Here is a 17,969-nt window from a genome sequence, read left to right as displayed (position 1 = left end):
TACTTGGTTTTTATAATGTGAGTATAATGTGAGAGAACGGTGAGGCTAAATTTTGTAAAGATAACATGTCAAAACAAAAATACCTCTGACTCAGATGTTTTTTTAAGAATGCGTTACGTCGCCAAATAAGGATGCGTTACCATATACGGAGCGTGACAAATGTACCACCAGAGAGCGAGTTTTCAGCGTTGGTTGAAAACAACAAAACTGGATGCGAATGTGGTTTAGTTTCGTGCCGGATTGTTGGCGAAGTTTCGCCACAAGAATTGATTAACCATGTCACATTGTAGACTAGATAGCACAGAGTCCATGGAGGCGGAATCTAGTGAATACGACGACGATGAAGACGATTGTGGTGATGATTACTACACCAATAATTTCGGCGAAGATGATGGCATTGACTTTGACAGAGAAGAAGACCCTGAGTTTTTTTCATTCTCTTTGGTGCCACCAGAAGAAGCAAAACAAATGTTCGATACAATCACCGCTAAAGCCAGCAAAGAGATGCAGGTTAGTTCGAATTAGCCGGCATTTTTCAACTGTTTTGAATGATTTCTATCGCTTTGTCTTTTAAGTCATACGTTGACATTTTTGTTGTTTAGATCTCGACATCTATTGCAAGACTTCTGTTAATAGCTCATAAATGGAATTTAGACAAGTTACTTGAGAGGTTAGTTTGATTCTTGTCGGCTGCTGAGAGTTGAGTATATGTTCATAATAGTCTTTGTCACAAATGAAACCTGTCTAAGCTAAATTCGCAAATTAATTATTGATTTAGCAGATCTCACTTCTACTTTATCAACTTTTAATAACAGAGTTTACATGAGTTTGTGGGCTTAGAAACCACATGATACTAATAATCAGAATATATCTCTTAAAGTTTTAGCACTAGCAGAGATAAGATCTTTGTAAGATGACTCTAAAATATTTTGTTTTTGTTTATTATTTATTAGCTCAACTGTTATGTATTTCACTGTGGTCAATTTGTTTCATATTACTTCTTTTTTCCAACTCATTTGCTTTTGATTAAATATTGTTAATCTCTTTATACAGGCACAGAATTGACCCTGTTGGTTTGATGATTGAGTGTCGTGTGATGCCCAAAAAAACCCTCAAATGCATGGTTAGTACTTGTAGACTATAGTGAATACTTGACTGATGGAACAATCTTCCAAATAACATTCCACATCAAATAAGGCAGAGAATTAATTGAAATATTTATCAGAGGTTCATGCGCAGTATTGTTGCATTTACATTACTAATAACACCATATTCGTGATGATGGCCCGATCAGCCGTTAAGTCATTACTTGATAAATGATGGTTGAGAGTTACAAACAAAATATAAGATTGGACTTTTGAAATTTTAATGCAACTTTTTGTCATTGAAATTTGCAGCCTTCATCCCTAGCATTAGTAAAAACTGAGAGAATGGTCAAGGAAAAATTATATGAAAAGGCCAAAATCTTGAAGGTGTGCATTTTGGCTATACAGTATAAGTGTTTTGAATAGGGAAAATCTGTCTGGAATGCAAGAAACCAATGGCCATTATGGAATTGTAACTGTGTTCCTAGTGTATGCTTTTTTCATTCTCTGACTCAACCGCCTGTCCTTTTATCCATATGTAATAGCCTTCAAGGCCAACATACTGCCCCGTGTGCTTCCAGCGCATGCCTCGGACGGTCACCATTAGTCTTCCATGTGGCCATTTCTTTTGTGATTCATGCTGGAGTGCACATTTTGCAAGTCAACTTCAGATTGGTGTTTCATCAGGTAACTAACATCTCATCATTTAAAAGATAACTTGAAATTGAGGGGGTTAACAATTGATTTGCTGTTTTCCCTCTAGCTGCCACTGCCTTATTGCATCTTCCTCTCTCTGTTTTGATCTTTCCTTACCTCTGCCTCTGACCCCTAAAGATATCTAATGATATACACATGTTCCTGGCTGAATAATTTTTTAAATTGTCCACCTTGAATTTTAATGTATCTGATTCTTGAACATAGGGGTAGCGTTGGGTACAATAATTTTTTAATTTTCTCTGAAGTTTTACAAGGTCACAGAATCCCGGGACAAGTCCAAAGTCTCATTTTTCTCAAAATTATAAGTTACTTGCAGTCACAGATGTTCCCCCATTGGGGTCTGGGAGTCTCAGAGTTTTTCTACCATGGTCTTGAAGTCTCAGATTTTTGTTAAAATACTCTGTATAGTATCTGTGCACAACTGATTTTGCTAACAAAAACAAGGTTCAAGCCATTTTCCAATCATTCCTAATTGGTTTGGATACAGTACCTTATGTGCATCATCCTGCATTCTGCAAACTGATCGTTTGTATTGTTTCCCAGGGATCGAATGCATGAACTGTAATCTTCTAGTTGGTGAAACAGTTGTACTCAATGTACTCAAAGGAGGAAAGCTTCGAGAGAAATTTATAAATTTTCTTTTTAATGATCAAATAAAGGTAGGGGAATGAGTTGATTCATTAAGAAATGTTCACCAGGTGTGACAGTATCAGTGATAAAGCTTGTAAAATGATTTTATATAGCTCCTTTGTAATGGACAATTTATGAATTGGTTATGAAGAGGGATGTTTTTTTTTTATTAGGTTTATCATATGTTGTACATTGGTTTATCATATGTTGTACTCAACAGAGCTCAGTGTGTTTCAAACTCTCACCAAAAAAATTATGTATATTTTTGAGCTTTATTTGGCAGGATGATTATACGCAGTATTTATCAAATAATTACATTACATTGCATTGTTTTTATCTTAAGCTGTTATACAGTACCTATAGCTGAGTGAAATGAGTGGGGGCTGACACCCATCACAGCATTATGCTTTGTGTTGTGATCTGACTTTAGGGGAATATATAGTAAATGTCTTTTTTTCTGAACACTCTTTTTCTGACATCCTAGACCTTCAGTAAGCTTCGTTGGTGTCCTGGAATAAACTGTGGCTTCCTGGTCAGAGCAGAAGAACCAGCAGCCAAGCGAGTTATCTGTAGTAAATGCAACACAATGTTTTGGTGAGTTGTGTAAAAAATTTTTTTTTCATTTTTGGTAGGGTAAAATCTGTTTATCTCAATCAACCTAAAACCTATTTCAAATTTTTCCAGTAATTGTGTTTTTTTTCTAGTTTTTCCTGTGGAGAGAAATATCATGCTCCAACTGGTAGGTAGGGGTAAAAACAACTTATGTAGAAAGACCCTGATTCCCTTATCAAATACTTAGAGCTTTTGTAATCATGCTTTCCTATGGATATATTTTTTTGATTGTCAGATTGTGCAACTATAAGGAAATGGTTAACCAAATGCGAGGATGATTCAGAAACTGCAAACTACATCACAGCAAACACAAAAGATGTAAGTACAATAGAATTGAGTAAAGAAGCTGCGAGTCATATCAAATAAGAAGAAACATTCATTATGGTTGTTGTTTGTTGACAGTGTCCAGAATGTGGAAGTTGCATAGAGAAGAATGGAGGTTGTAATCACATGGTACGTCCCTTCAGGGCTTCTGGAATTACGCGCTTGTGCGGAAGCGCGTAATTTGGCTTTTTTCCGCGTAATCCCGCGTAATTTTGCTAAATTTTGAAAGACAAAGCATTTAATTGCACAGCTGATGTGTTCTTTTAGGGTTGTTACCTCTATTTCTCGTGAAAAAAGAAAGATACATGTATTCTTCGTAAGAGTGCGATATTTCGAACTGGATTTCCGAAAACAAATAAAATGACTAGGCGTTCTTTGCTAAACCGCGAAGGCCTAGGACTAATAATAAAATACTTTTTTAAACACATTGACCCCTCAACCGGCCTGTACAGGCTTTGGGAAGTACCCACAACCCCAAAAATTCATAAATTCGAAATAAACACAACAAGATGAAGATACTTAGGCATCAGTCTAAGGGATAAATGGTCTTGAAGATATGCATCCAACCAAGATTTTGGCATCTACTCTTAAGCCAAATAATAGCACAGGTTCTTTGACAAATCTCAAATCGAACAAGGAGAGAAAAGCAGAATCACCCCTCTCAATAAAACGCTCAAAATACTACACAAGGGAGAGAGATCAGCAAACACAGCTCAAGACACAAATAGATACCTTTATTCTGATCCTCCAGGTACATTTCCTTGGCCTCAAAACACAATGTCCATTCCTTGGAGGATTGTACAACCACGAAAATATCTTTACGTATTGCAAAGCATTCTGGGAGATCCAGGGGAAAATTCACGAGGGGAGGGCCAGTCAACACTCCTCTCCCCAAAGTCAGATGGTTTTTTATAAGTCTTTTCATCCCGAAGCCAAACAAATCAATTCCAGGTCATACAGACCCAGAATAGCAGTGTAAACAATTTTGGAATCAATTTGGTTTCAGAAAAGACAGCATTTAGGAGAGCTGTGGTGATTCATTAGAAAATTATTTTCTCATCCGGGCAAAGCCAAACAAGAAAAAATCATCATGAATCCACCTTTGCTTGCAAATATCCATAAGCAAAGCACTCAATTATGCCCCAAAAGACTTCATGATGTCCTGAGACACTCTCCTAATATGCTCATAGCTGTATTTTTGATGAAAAATACAAGCAACCATCAACTTGTGCTGGCTTCAGCACAACGACGAGGGATTAAAAGTGGGGACCGCAAAGCACTGTTGGAAAGCTTGGATACCGCTGACTAGGTGCAGCTGTGTTTGACTTTGACGGGCTGTATAAAACTCAGAATATGGGGGGAGGTATCTGTTTTCAGTCTGTTTTTTGTAAATTTAGCTCCAAAAAAGCCAGGAGTCAATGGGTTAATTGGCTGGTGGCTAGGAGCCAATGAAAACTCGCCTAAGATATTTTCACGCAAAAAATTAACCTTTTCAAGTTATTTCTTGCTTTCCTTCGGTACAAAATGTTGTTTGGGCGTAACAGTTGATATTCCGTGTAATTTAGCACGTAATTCAGTAAAGAATCCCGCAAAATTTTGATTTTTAAAGAAAAATGTATTGCAAACTCCCGCGTAATTTAGCGCGTAATGATTGATTTTCCGCGTAATTTAGCGCATAATTTAGCCAAGAATCCCGCGTAATTTTGAGCTTTTTTCCGCGTAATTCCAGAAGCCCTGTTATAGGAATTTTGGTAATATAAATCAAATTTAATTTATCTCAGATTAAATTTGGTTTGCTAAGACTTGCTGAATGTAAAGAGACGCTTGCTACGCAGGCTATAACCCAACGTGATCCTGACTGAGACTAGAGCCCCACTGCACTTGGGTTTGTTTTATTGTTATAGTTTATAATAAACACCCCTCTCTTATAAATGCCCCTTATCTATAAAACAGCCCCCTCGTACCATCGTAATTTAGCGCATAATGATTGATTTTCCGCGTAATTTAGCCAAGAATCCCGCGTAATTTTGAGTTTTTTTCCGCGTAATTCCAGAAGCCCTGTCCCTTGGCTATTTCACTTGTCATGTTCAATTAAGTATCTGAGTTTTGATTAACGGTTTGCTGATCCTAGTAATTGAGAAAAACTTTCTTTTCATTTTCAGCAATGCATTAAATGCAAGCATGGTAGGTTTTGTCCGTAGTATTACTGTATGTAGGATATAACATTTGAATATTGAGTTAAAATGACTAAAAAGTACAGTTCTCCTTGTGTATCACACAAAATCCATAAAATATGCTAACTAGAAAATAAACTCATACACCAGAATTAAAAAATCTTTTGAAAGCAGGTTATATTAATTGACTTTATTTTTAAAAGAGTCATAGTAGATTTTCAATATTAGGACTATTTGACAATTCATATTTGACTTTTTTTGTGTGCTCTCTCTAGATTTCTGCTGGATGTGTATGGGCACTTGGAAAAGTCATGGCTCAGAGTATTACGAATGCAGTCGCTACAAGTCCAACCCAAACATTGCCAATGAGTCCGCTGGAATCCAGGCTAGGGAGGCTCTCAAAAAGTATCTCTTCTACTTTGAGAGGGTGAGGAAAATATAAATCAATCCCTAAACCCCTGAGCCTTCTTCCCCTTTGGATTTTGGTATTTTAATAATGCTGTTTATAAGGTTTGGGCAATCAATGAGAAAAGCTGATACTGGCATACATGAGCATATTGAATTGTGTACTCACTACCCCTTAGAAACTTAGGATACCGCAATTTTGTTGTCAGTGGGCTGTTATTCATCCAAGTAATCAAGCGTTGTGTTGAGTTTCGTTATTCGGCGATATGGTCTCACCAATGTACGCTTTGATTACTACCCACACAATAAACTTCATAACAAAGGAAAATTCCATTGCAGCAAGCGTGTGCAAACCCTACTAAGAATCAATGCCGAATCCACACACGGAATGTTAAAACACATTCAGTCTGTACTGTAATGGGTGGATGTGCCGTCAACATATATCATCATATAATGTACATTTTGTACATTGGTAATACTGAATGTCCACCATATATTACTGATATTATACTTTGCATTTTGTAGTGGCAAAATCATGCAGATAGTTTAAAAAAGGAGGCAGAAACTCAACGAAAAATAAACCAGAAAATTCAAGAGAAAGTGAATAACAATATTGGAACCTGGATAGACTGGCAATATCTGCTGAATGCAACATCTCTACTTGCCAAGGTAAGAGAGGGATAGTGAGGGTGAATATACTGTGGTTTGGAAGGGCCAGTCAAAGGTCAATATGAATGTGTGTTTATAAGGGAGATTGGGGGAGTACAGTATATGGTGGTTTGGTAGGGCCAGTCAAAGGATTGTGTGTTTTTATGGGAGAGGGTAGGGGTAAAGGAGAATATGGGGTTTGGAAGGACCAGTCAAAGGTCAATATGATTGTGTGTTTTTATGGGAGAGGGTAGGGGTAAAGGTGAATATGGTGGTTTGGAAGGACCAGTCAAAGGTCAATATGATTGTGTGTTTTTATGGGAGAGGGTAGGGGTAAAGGTGAATATGGTGGTTTGGAAGGACCAGTCAAAGGTCAATATGATTGTGTGTTTTTATGGGAGAGGGTAGGGGTAAAGGTGAATATGGTGGTTTGGAAGGACCAGTCAAAGCTCAATATGATTGTGTGTCCATATGGGAAGTGGGAGGGGGGTGAGGATGCGTATATGGCGATTTGGTAGGGCAAACGTCAGAGTTGTTTATCTGCTTGTGTGCATGCATGTGTGGAGAGGGAAGAGTGAGTATGCAGTGTTTTGAGAGGTTCAAATTGATTATTGGTTTAAACAATTTATATTATGTAACATAAGTTACATGGTGCCAATAATAAAAACGTCTCTGCATCTCACATCATCTCTAGGGCCTTTTATATGTGTTGTATGGGAGGGTGAGTTCAGAATAAATTGTTTTTATAGGGTATGGCAAAGGTGTAAATACTTGTGTGTTGGGGGGTACCATGCTGCCTGGTGGATGCTTTTGGAGGCCAACTATGCTTTAGGGCAGTGGTTTATTGGGTCTAATGTATGGCTGTTTGTGCTTGTTACAGTGCCGGTACACGCTCATGTACACCTATCCCTATGCATATTTTATTGAGAATGGAAGGAAAAAGCTGGTGAGTAAAGCATTTTTTTTCTTCTTTTCCCATTTCCTTATCTTTGTTTCTTTTGCCGTTGTTTATCAGCTAGATACCATATGAAAGTGCCTGATCTTTGTTTCTTTTGCCGTTGTTTATCAGCCATGTATTGTTTAAGTGTGATTGATCTTTGTTTGTTTATTACTTAGATACGGTATTAATGTACCTAATGCTAGGTTATACTTGAATGTGCCTAATGTGTGTTTTAGTTTGAATACCAGCAAGCTCAGCTAGAGGTCGAAATCGAGAATCTGTCGTGGAAATTAGAAAGAGATGACTCTTATTCGAGAGGGGTGAGTGACCTTTACATTAAAATTTCATTTCACATTTTAAAAGAATAAGAAACGAGAAGTGATACGGGGGACAACTGGTGGTGGTACGAGAGATACTGTAATCCCCCTACCCCCACCCCCCCTCCCTCTTCCAGCTTGGAGCCTCTGCTACCCAGGGTACCCCTGCCCTAAAAAATCCTTGATTAGCCGGTTGTGATCATTTTCATGGCATTTACCTGTCTATCAACGAATTTGTGTTTCTGTTCGTCTAGGATTTTGAAAATCAAATGGACATAGCAGAGAAGCGAAGGCAGACGCTATTAAAGGACTTTTCCGCCAACTGAAGGGACTTGTCGCGAGCGTATTACCAGCGCACCGTCCGGATGTCCCTCGTCGTTGCCGGCTTACGACTATAAGGGATCACCTTTCTTTGGTAGTTTCTACTAACTTTCTTCGGTAGTTTCTACAAACTTGTCTATCAGTTAATATTAGGGCAGCGAATATGCTGTTACAGTAGAAGAGCGAAAGCGTATTATCTTTTTTATTGAAAAAGAATATCGAAGATTAAACATCTATGTGGTGAGATAATGTTGTGAATATTCACAGTAGTATATTAATGCCGTTTGTTTTATGCCTGTGTAGATATCCGGTCCATGTTGTCTACGTGGTGTCCTGATATTGAGCTCGCTCAACGAAACTAAGATGTGTATCTTTTTGTATTTCTTTAAGGTTATGTTTTGTCTAGTTTCCTGTCCCTAAAGTCCCAACAATATAGCATCTGCCCACTAAGTTAGGATGGCAAGATCAGACGACCCTCTGTGCATTTCTGCGATGTTGTGTTTCTTCCGGTGTCCGGGCCCTGTAGTCTACGCAGTGTCCGAATTGCGAGCAACAGTTCGCTTAGCACGGATCGTAAAATGAGCGTGTCCTCTGTGCATTTCGTCAAGGCTTTGTTGTGTAAAACAACCAAAACCTCGTCTGTGCGCGTTTCGATGTCTGTCAGCTCACTGAGGCAGTTACTGATTACTTCAGGTGGTTCTCTGCTTGCTGCAAGACAAGGAAAGACACTATCAGGCCTGGTCTGGCCCTCCGGTTCCGGTGCAAATCCATGCAAATGCACCAATCGACTTTATTCATGTGCGGACATGAAAAAATACGGCGCCTAAACTATGCCTGAGAATTGAATGTTCATTTGATGGTGTTATTTCGAGAAAGCATAACTAAAGCTATAGGCTGTCATTTTTCACTTGTAACTCCCCCTCCCCTCCCATTCACCCTCGGTTGCAACTTGTTACTCACTTGTGTGGCGTCTGAGCAGAAAACCGCTAACTTTTTGAACGATGAGATGGAGTATGTTGCAAGCCATGCACACGTGACTGTATCAAAACAAAGTCGAGTTAGACACACTTGCCATATCATTCTGGGAAATCCACCGAGTAACGAGTCTAGCATTTAGAGTTGGCCCGTTTTTATCAAATTTTGTTTTTGCCGCAGATGATTTGTCGCATACTTTAAGTAGCCGGCGTTGCAAGCGTATTGGTGGGGTTTAAGCGGAAATAGAGAGCGAGCGAGCGAAGAGTATGGCTGCGCGGAGAATTGGGAGAGGAGGGAGATTTCTTGCGCCTTTCTACCAGTCGTTCGCCCAATTCTTCTCGCGGTCATTCTCTTTGCTAGCTCCGATGGCCAATGGCCAGTGCTGAAAAACGCAAGACTAGTTCCAGTACCGCGCGGTTAAACCAGCCTTTTTGTTTTGAAATGGCGGAGTTTTACCGGCGAACTGTCACATTTTGGCGAATGCGAAGAAAACTAGACCAAACTTAAGGCTGTAATTTTCTTTATGACTCCCTCATTATCACACCAATCTGTCATCTTTTGAACAGTATGGTTTTAATGCTGTACAGTTAGTCAAAACAGCGACTGAAGTCAGCCTTTCGTACCTTTACTCGAACGATTCAACACTACGATTGTGCTTGTTTTCGCCAGAGCACGCGCATGCGCATACGTTATTTAGCACTGTCGCTCCGATGAAACCCTTGCTACACAAGCTCTACATCAAGAAACCCAGAAGGACATATCGGCACACATATTGGAACATAAAACTTAAGTGCGTCTTACCTTGTCGTGTTTAGTCTTACCTAGAATGCATCCTAGTGGAGATGAAATCTTTCAGGTGTGGCAGCAAGATGTGGCACATCCCCCAGGTCCATGAAGAGCTGTACAAAGGATAAAAAGTGATCCTTTTGTGAGTCTTTGGGACATCGGCTATAATCGTAAGCTTCCTTCAGGCATTCTCCGGAGCTATAATTCTTACCTCCTCGTCGGCAGCTGTTGAATGATGTTTAGGAACAGGGCATTGTCCTTGGTGGCGCTGGTCGTATTAAGGGATGCAAACCCGTCAGAAGAAAGTACGTCAACACCAGCCGTCCTCCCTGTCAGCACCAAGCAAGCTGTCAGAGCTCCAATGGCCTCCCCGCGGCACCACAACTCCTGGACACGAACAACAACCTAGCAAGAGATACCAGGCTGTGACTTATAACCTAATAACAAGTTAGCTTGAAAATCCCTGGGCTTGATTGTATTAAGGCATGAATGATAAACAGGGGGCATCTTTCTTCTTACGCCTTACAGATGTAGGGACAAGGTGGACAAACCACCTTCATTGGAAGCTGACACAAGACTATGAGCCTCATCCAATTTTTTTCCTAAACCAACTACAGGAATCATTCTCTGTAAGGCTCAACGGCTTACACTCGATAACCCACTTCCAGAATATAACTTACCCTTGTCCTATGATATAACTTACCCTTGTCCTATGATATAACTTACCCTTGTCCTATGATATAACTTACCCTTGTCCTATGATATAACTTACCCTTGTCCTATGATATAACTTACCCTTGTACTATGATATAACTTACCCTTGTCCTATGATATAACTTACCCTTGTCCTATGATATAACTTACCCTTGTACTATGATATAACTTACCCTTGTACTATGATATAACTTACCCTTGTCCTATGATATAACTTACCCTTGTCCTATGATATAACTTACCCTTGTCCTATGAGAGAGTCTTTCACACACGTCCCGATGGTGACTGAAAAGCCCCTCGAGAACTACATCTTCCTGAAATAGGAGAAAGTCTAAGAGGCAATCGTGCAAGCTTCGATCAAAGTGAGTGGATCTTAGGATACATCGACAGGACCACCGTTTAGGTCTACTGTCTGTGCTCCTCTCACCGGAAAACCAGTTTAATTCTCTACACGTGGTTATTATTATTTTTACCTCCGATAGCACTGGGCAGGAGACGCAGCGAGCATCTCGATTATTAACAGCTCTGGAGGACGCTCTTCCATGGACAATCTCGCAGACTTCTTGAGAAATCGCTTGAGCAGCTTTCCACCGACGTCGCTCGTTTTGTTCAGAAATGGACCGCATATACCGGTGTCGCCCCGATACTCCCTGTGTTGCCTTCTTAATGTCATCTCTGCCGTGGAATGTTGCCGAGCGCTTCAAGGAGGATAAAACAGATCCTGCTGGATCATCCTTTTTTGGTAGATGAACATACCAGCTGTGGCTGCCATCTAATAGACTTGATTTGTCTTCTTGGGGGCAGTTTTTGTTGTGTATATGTCTTGCAGCCCGTTCAGGCTTGACATCACCAGGGTCTGTTTCTTCATGCCTATCAAAGAAGTTGCCAATGCTCACCTGTTCAGATGATCTGGAGACAAGTCCTGTTTTGCATGAGACGCCTTCTCTTCTAGGAGAACAATGTTCACCATCACCACTCTCTTCACTAGACCATGGGTATTGGTCAACCGCATTGAGATTCTCAGGGCATCCCCAGCTGTAACGCCTGGTATGCAAATATTTTTTTGACTCTGACAACACAATTGAATAATTCGGTATATCCCGTGACGCGAGCGATCGTTTCAACTTATCCTTCACATCTTGGTACACATCATAAAGTTGCAAAGATGGAGAAGAGTTTTCCGGATGGTTATTGTCCACCTGTAAGCTAAGCGCGCTCTCACTGCTCCAGAAATGAGGCAGACTGGACTTATCCTTCCACGGAAGGATGATAGACTGTTTAATTGCTGCATCGCGTAGGTCGGTAACCATCTCCGGTAATTTTTCACCATTCTGCCACATCTTTAGATCTTTGAAATTTTGCACAGACAAGTGCACTGGCTTAGTAGCTACAGCATCACGTCCAGGTGCTACTGGCCTTGCAGGATGGCCAAGATTACAGTCTTTCGATTCCCGTGCTGCTTCTGTTTGTGTTGCTACAGACGTTGTCTGACCAGAGTTTGCAATACTACGACTACTGTATATACAACAACTTCTGCAATTGGCCTCTTTGATCGAAGTCTCGATAGCGATCAGCGAACTGGGTTTTCCCTCCAAGGTTTTATCATTAGTAGCGGTTACTACCTCATCGTTAAGCAATTGCTCGGAGTCGTTGGAACCCGTGGAAGGTAAATCAATCACTACCCGGTCAACGAGTAGTGTGACGGCGGAGTTGATTATAGCTCTAGTGATTCTACGCGCAAAAGCTCGGAGTGCGGCATTGTCATCGACAACATCTATCTTTGTCAAGCGGGGAGTCCCACTTCTAGATGGGAGAGTTGATGCCCTTCGTTCCTCGACGGGAAGTGATGACTTCTCGGTGGAACTTTCATACTTTCTATCAGAAACCCTGTCAACGTTTTTTGGACATAAGGAAGGTATTTCCATCAATGAGCGACTTTTAAAGTAGGCTTTGGAGCCGTGTTTTGTTTCACTATCTCCGGAATTTCCATTTTTAAATGTGTCTTGCCTTTTTAGCTCCAGCGTTAGACCCCTATTGACATTTGTCTTACCGCACACAGCAGAAGTAGACGCTTTTACAGTCATTTCCTCCTGTAGCAGTTTCTTAGAGTGCTCCTTGGTTACTTTCTCTACGTTCTTTCTGGGGCTTTTTTTGGTCGACACCCGACCTTTTCGATGCTTCTCAAACTTCTTTTCGAAGTCACTTGATTCCAGACATCGAGCGTGATGGGAACTTTTACTTTGAACTTCTCGATCCGATTCCACCTCTAGCTCTTTTCGTCTTGCAGGAAGATCAAGCGAGGAAATGGATGACCCTAGTCTTTCTAGAGAAGCCGCGCGCATCTTGCGCTCACGGAATATCCCTGCCTTTGGAAGCTTGGTTTTCACATGTCTTGAGGTGTCGGCATCACTAACATTGCACCGACTACTGATGAAACTATCTGTAGATCGACTACGTGAAGAAAACTTGGAGTAGCGCTCGGAATCGGAGGCGTATCCTGCCGACGAAACAGGTTAATTGCTCTGAGAATCTGCCTTATAATTGAATCGGTGATGAATGGTCAAAACGATAATTTACCTCTAGAAGAGAGAAGACGCTCTTGTGATGTCGATCTATCTTTTATTCGCTCCCTGTTGGCATCAAAATCAGTGAAGTGTTACTGGTTGCACTTGATATCGAGTGTGTGCGCATGGATATTGACGTCGAGGAAAGCCGCGCATCTGTGGTACAAGTAGTTATGTTGAGGGACACAACAACGATTGCGCAATGTACACATGGTGGATTTAAGCTCTTACCAATATACGTGTTTAAGACAGCATTATAGGCGTTTCCATTGCAGTGAAACGTTTGATCAAGAAAATAATTTTTGATCGCGTATTAGCGAATACAGAAAATCACCAGTTATGCGCGTGGTCAAGCTATTCGATAGGTCATACCTTAGCTGAACCCACTAAAACGCTTTAGCAAAATAATATCCTGGTTCCAAGGTTAAAACGAATAAGAGAGTTACAAGGAACTACCTCGACTCTATCCATCGAAAGAAATGATAGGGAGAAAGAGAATGGGACGAAAGTTCAGCGGTACGGGCTTCGCTACACAGTCAGGGTTTGAGCCCAACTCATGACTGCGGTTCTAGATAAAGTCGGACACATTCATTTCCCCTTTCCCACCACCAGGCCAACCTTGTCAAGGAAGACCTGAAGGCCCCTTCCATGTGGGAGGAATTGAAGGGGGTATGTACCTTTCCCGTCTGCTCGTCCTGATGCAGTTGAAGAGTTTCATGCCGTCACGCTGTAGCTGCTTAGTTTCACCGCTGACCATGTGTACCTTCATGACATTCATAGTCTTGGGGATTGCTTGCTCCTGTAGGAACATCAGCATCTCTTGGCATCGTGTCACGCGGTTCTTGCAGCCGCTCTGTATCGTGACATTCAGACTTGCCGAGACCTGACTGACGGCCTGGGAGCGTTCGGAGCACTTCTCTCCAGCATTCAGCGCGAGTTCGAAACCACCACCTTCTTTTTCAGAGAGAATCTGAATTATACACATAAGACACACAATAATACCTTAGATATACGATACAACACAAACTGAACTAACGAAACGCATATGAGGGATAACATTTTATCCCGAGTTTCTCAAAAATTTCTCAATCAAATCGCTTGTTCCTGCGAGGTTCCCGAGTTTTATATACTAAAATGCAATATACACCTCATAGGAGGTGGATATTTTTCTGCGCCCCGAAATCAAGCAAAATGGCGGGTGTAACAGTGTTTCCGAAAAAAAAAATTGCTCTAAAGCCCGTTTTAAAATATCTATCTCGAGCCTTTGGCTCTCAGTAGCTATTCCGCCATTATCCACCTTACCCTGGAAACCAGAGGCTCCGAGAGTTTTTCGAGCAAAGCGAGAATTACGACCATTTGAACCCCCGCCCCCTAGCATGCTGGGAAAAGCGGATATTAAGCCTCTGGAACCCAGGGTATATCCACCTTAATGGAAATGGTATAATTGTTAATCATACTCGATCGGTAATTTATTGAATCTCGTCTGACCACGCAAATTGCGAAATAGGCTTAATAATCCATGACCATCAGATGACCAACAGCGGCGCCTCCGTTTTTCTTTCTTTGCTGGGAAAGACAAAAATCCAACTGACGAAAAACCAAAACGACGCTCACAAATCATCTTGATTACAGGGGCGGATCATGCTTTTCGCTAATGGGGGGGGGGGGGGGGGGTTTGGCTCAGTGACAAAGGGGGGAGGGGGTAATATTTTTTGTTACTTATGGCTTTCTTGCAGCCCAAAGTGGAGGGGGGAGAACCCCCTAAACCCTCTCCCTAGATCCGCTACTGGATTGACGAAGTGGGTCAAAGAAAAAGCATGGAAAGTGCATTGCGATTCTGCGCCATTAATTAGTCCTTTTTACCGAAATGATTAAAAGGAAATGGCCCCGCTGTTTGATCGAGCCTCTATCAGCCGAAATCAGACATATTGTTTTGCATAAGATGGCTCACACGGAGTACTCAAATTGCTGTTTCGTTATAAAGGAAAAGTAACCCCCAAAAAATATAAATGTTACTAAAGCAAATTCGCAATGATATATCATACACAAATAAGAAATAGCCCTTTGTCTAGACAAGAATATTGATAAGCTCATTAATGAAAATGAAAAGAAAAAAGAAAGGCGCAATAGAGATATTCAGAGTACCGACTGCAAACTTCGTTTTTAATATTTCACGAGAATCCTTTCTACAATATGCGTTAGTGACGAATGCAACATCGAATGCGACATTAGGGTATGGCACCGACTTATACTGAATAATGAAATGTCACAGCTTGAATAAATCAAATGATCACTTTATGTGCTAGACAATAAAATTACGATATGTTTCAAATATACATGCCAATCTAAGAAATTCCTAGGTTATCTTAGAAAAGTTTGTTGTTAACACGGATATCTCGTGTGTCCCCCTTAGCAGGGAATGAATAGAGTTTACGGTTAACAGCCATGTCAGAAGCGAAAGCTCCTGATGGCAAAAAGCACTTAGTTGTGATCCGCACGTGTAGTTTCCCCCTCCTGAAAGATCTTGACAAGTGATCGTTTAATATAAATTCACATTATTTTAGATGACCTGCAATAACGCAGTCATTAGCTAAAGGGTATATTCCAGATATACTGTAAATATTTTATGCTTTGCTCACTCGGATACAAATGCCAGATATTTACACTTAGTTTTATCGTTTTGACAAAATAAATGAAAAAGACATAGTGACATGAAATTTAACCCAAATAAAAAAATAATCAAAGATACATTTTTGCGTGTATTTTGATTGATGTCTGAGCTTGATGTATGAACAAGATTTACGTTGGAATAAATTAGCATTCAATTCTTAGTCATATTTTTTTTTAAAAATGAGAAAATCCAAACAGAGGTTGAAATAAAAACTGAAGTACAATTTCAGTCTGTGGGGGCGTCAGATATTGAATCACAGTTCGTTTTAGAATTACTTAGGAACAGCTGATGACCAAAGCAAAAAATAATTAGGAAAAATTTCAAATGAGTGAAGTTTACAGTCTCGCACAGTTTTCTGCTAAATACTATGCTTAATTTTTATAAAGTTCCTCTTATACTTGCAATGTGAACTGTATTAAATAGAATTTATCGAGTGTGTGTAACAAATATGTAAATAATAGCATTCAATCCCTTTTTCATAATACAAAAATAAATTTTCAAAACATACCTGTAATTGAATGCTACAACTAAACTTTTTCCCAACCAAAGAAACGGTCAACATGGTTACAAGAAGAGCGAGAGCCAAGATAAGCTCTTTAGATGTGCGTTTTTCCTCGCAGAAACACCGGGGAGCTCTTCCAGAGATGTTCAGCCAGGCAGGTGGGTTCGAGTGAAGAAAGCCAAATGGAAACATTCATATGAATAATTGATGTGCGTAATTGCAACCATCCGCGCTGAATGGCTTACTAGGATGTGCTAGGTGTAGATATAATCTCATGCAAAGACATTAAAACGCCGACATTGTAGAAATTTAATGCGTGTTTACACAATATGCATTGAAATTGCCACAAATGTGAGAAACATCAATGTAAACAAAACGAAACATGACAGTAATTGCCTAAAAAAAATTCATGAGAAAATACGACTTTTTCACTTTCCCAGGACAGGCGCGTACGCAGGTTGCGCGCGCACCCTCCCCCCTCCCCCGATGGCCGCTCGTATTGATCGCATTGAGGGAGAGTGGGGGGACCCCACATTAACGTGACTTTTAATTCAGTGCCATTTGGTCGAACCGAAGAATGAAATACTTATAGACAGCGATTCAGCTCTTTTTTGGTCGTTTCTTTTATTGGATAGCTGATCTCTGATTGACCTCCATTATGCAAGATGAAACTTTTTGTGGACAAACACCTGGGATATCCCGCTGGAGGTTGAAAAATATTACATGAATTAATCGCTTTCATTTGTTTTTTTTTTTGTTTTTATCGTTGAAAATCTTTATTCTGTTCATTCCACATTTTTTGCCTTTTTTTTTCAGTACTCTCCGGTGTACCTCAGGCAGTCTACTTGATCGTCTACTCTTCCTAGTTTACATCAATGACTTACCGGCCCTTTTGGACCCTGGTACCTCACTTAGTCTTTTTGCGGATGACACCAAATGCTACCGTACTATCAGCTCTCCCTCTGACGCTGTCAAACTGTAGAGTGATCTTGACGTTCTATCAGAGTGGAGCCGAGCATGGAAACTGCGCTATAACATCGACAAGTGCGAGGTCCTGCGGGTGACTCGCAAACGCAGCCCCATCGAAACGAATTATTCGATCGATGGCCACGTACTTAAGCTGACTCCGGCTCAGAAAGACCTAGGAGTGGTGGTCGCCAGGGACCTCAAGTGGTCCGAGCAGTCCTCTATTGCCGTTTCCAAGGGATACCAAATGCTGGGGTTCCTACGACGAAACGATCTACGTGACTTCGATACAGATGCTAGAAGATCTCTTTATCTGTCAATAGTTAGATCAACAGTGGGATACGCGAGCGAGGTGTGGGCACCTCAAGCAATTACGGACATGAGATCAGTGGAGGCTCTGCAACGCCGTGCGACAAAAGTGATACTTACAAATAGCGCTGAACTCACATACCAGGAACGCTTAGAACAGGCAAATTTGCTACCCCTCCCCTACTGGCATGAAATTAAGGACCTTGTTTTTATGTATAAATGCCTAAATGGTTACTATAATAATCCGTCCTCGCATTACTTTAAACCATTGCCATCACTAAGATCGTCCCGCCACAGGAGCAGCCTTGA

General features: G+C 40.7%; 2 protein-coding genes and 1 long non-coding RNA gene across 3 annotated transcripts; 2 read left to right on the top strand and 1 right to left on the bottom strand.

Moving 5' to 3' along the window:
* Positions 1–158: 158 nt before the first annotated feature.
* Positions 159–8,419, top strand: LOC5520326 (E3 ubiquitin-protein ligase ARIH2). Its single transcript, XM_001640109.3, has 15 exons — positions 159–510; positions 603–670; positions 1,054–1,123; positions 1,631–1,772; positions 2,346–2,461; positions 2,917–3,026; positions 3,137–3,171; positions 3,280–3,362; positions 3,447–3,497; positions 5,531–5,552; positions 5,818–5,969; positions 6,473–6,616; positions 7,476–7,541; positions 7,772–7,855; positions 8,107–8,419. Exons 1-15 carry the CDS (start codon positions 277–279, stop codon positions 8,176–8,178), a joined length of 1,449 nt encoding a protein of 482 aa, XP_001640159.2. The 5' UTR covers positions 159–276; the 3' UTR covers positions 8,179–8,419.
* On the bottom strand, positions 8,362–16,592 carry LOC5520327. The gene is made up of 9 exons (XM_048727855.1): positions 16,392–16,592; positions 13,890–14,182; positions 13,226–13,278; positions 11,122–13,145; positions 10,891–10,962; positions 10,146–10,339; positions 9,970–10,047; positions 9,134–9,210; positions 8,362–8,881 (listed from the first exon to the last, which is right to left on the bottom strand). The coding sequence occupies exons 1-9, from the start codon at positions 16,575–16,577 to the stop codon at positions 8,625–8,627; spliced, it is 3,234 nt and encodes a 1,077-aa protein (XP_048583812.1). The 5' UTR covers positions 16,578–16,592; the 3' UTR covers positions 8,362–8,624.
* Positions 16,593–16,918: 326 nt separating this feature from the next.
* LOC125563417 lies at positions 16,919–17,769 on the top strand. Its single transcript, XR_007308440.1, has 2 exons — positions 16,919–17,093; positions 17,202–17,769. It is a non-coding gene; the product is annotated as an uncharacterized LOC125563417 (long non-coding RNA).
* The last annotated feature ends 200 nt before the right edge of the window (positions 17,770–17,969 follow it).

The sequence above is a fragment of the Nematostella vectensis genome, chromosome 1 (genome assembly GCF_932526225.1).
Source record: "Nematostella vectensis chromosome 1, jaNemVect1.1, whole genome shotgun sequence".
Classification (NCBI taxonomy): Eukaryota; Metazoa; Cnidaria; class Anthozoa; order Actiniaria; family Edwardsiidae; genus Nematostella; species Nematostella vectensis.
This window is presented reverse-complemented; position numbering and strand designations above follow the sequence as displayed.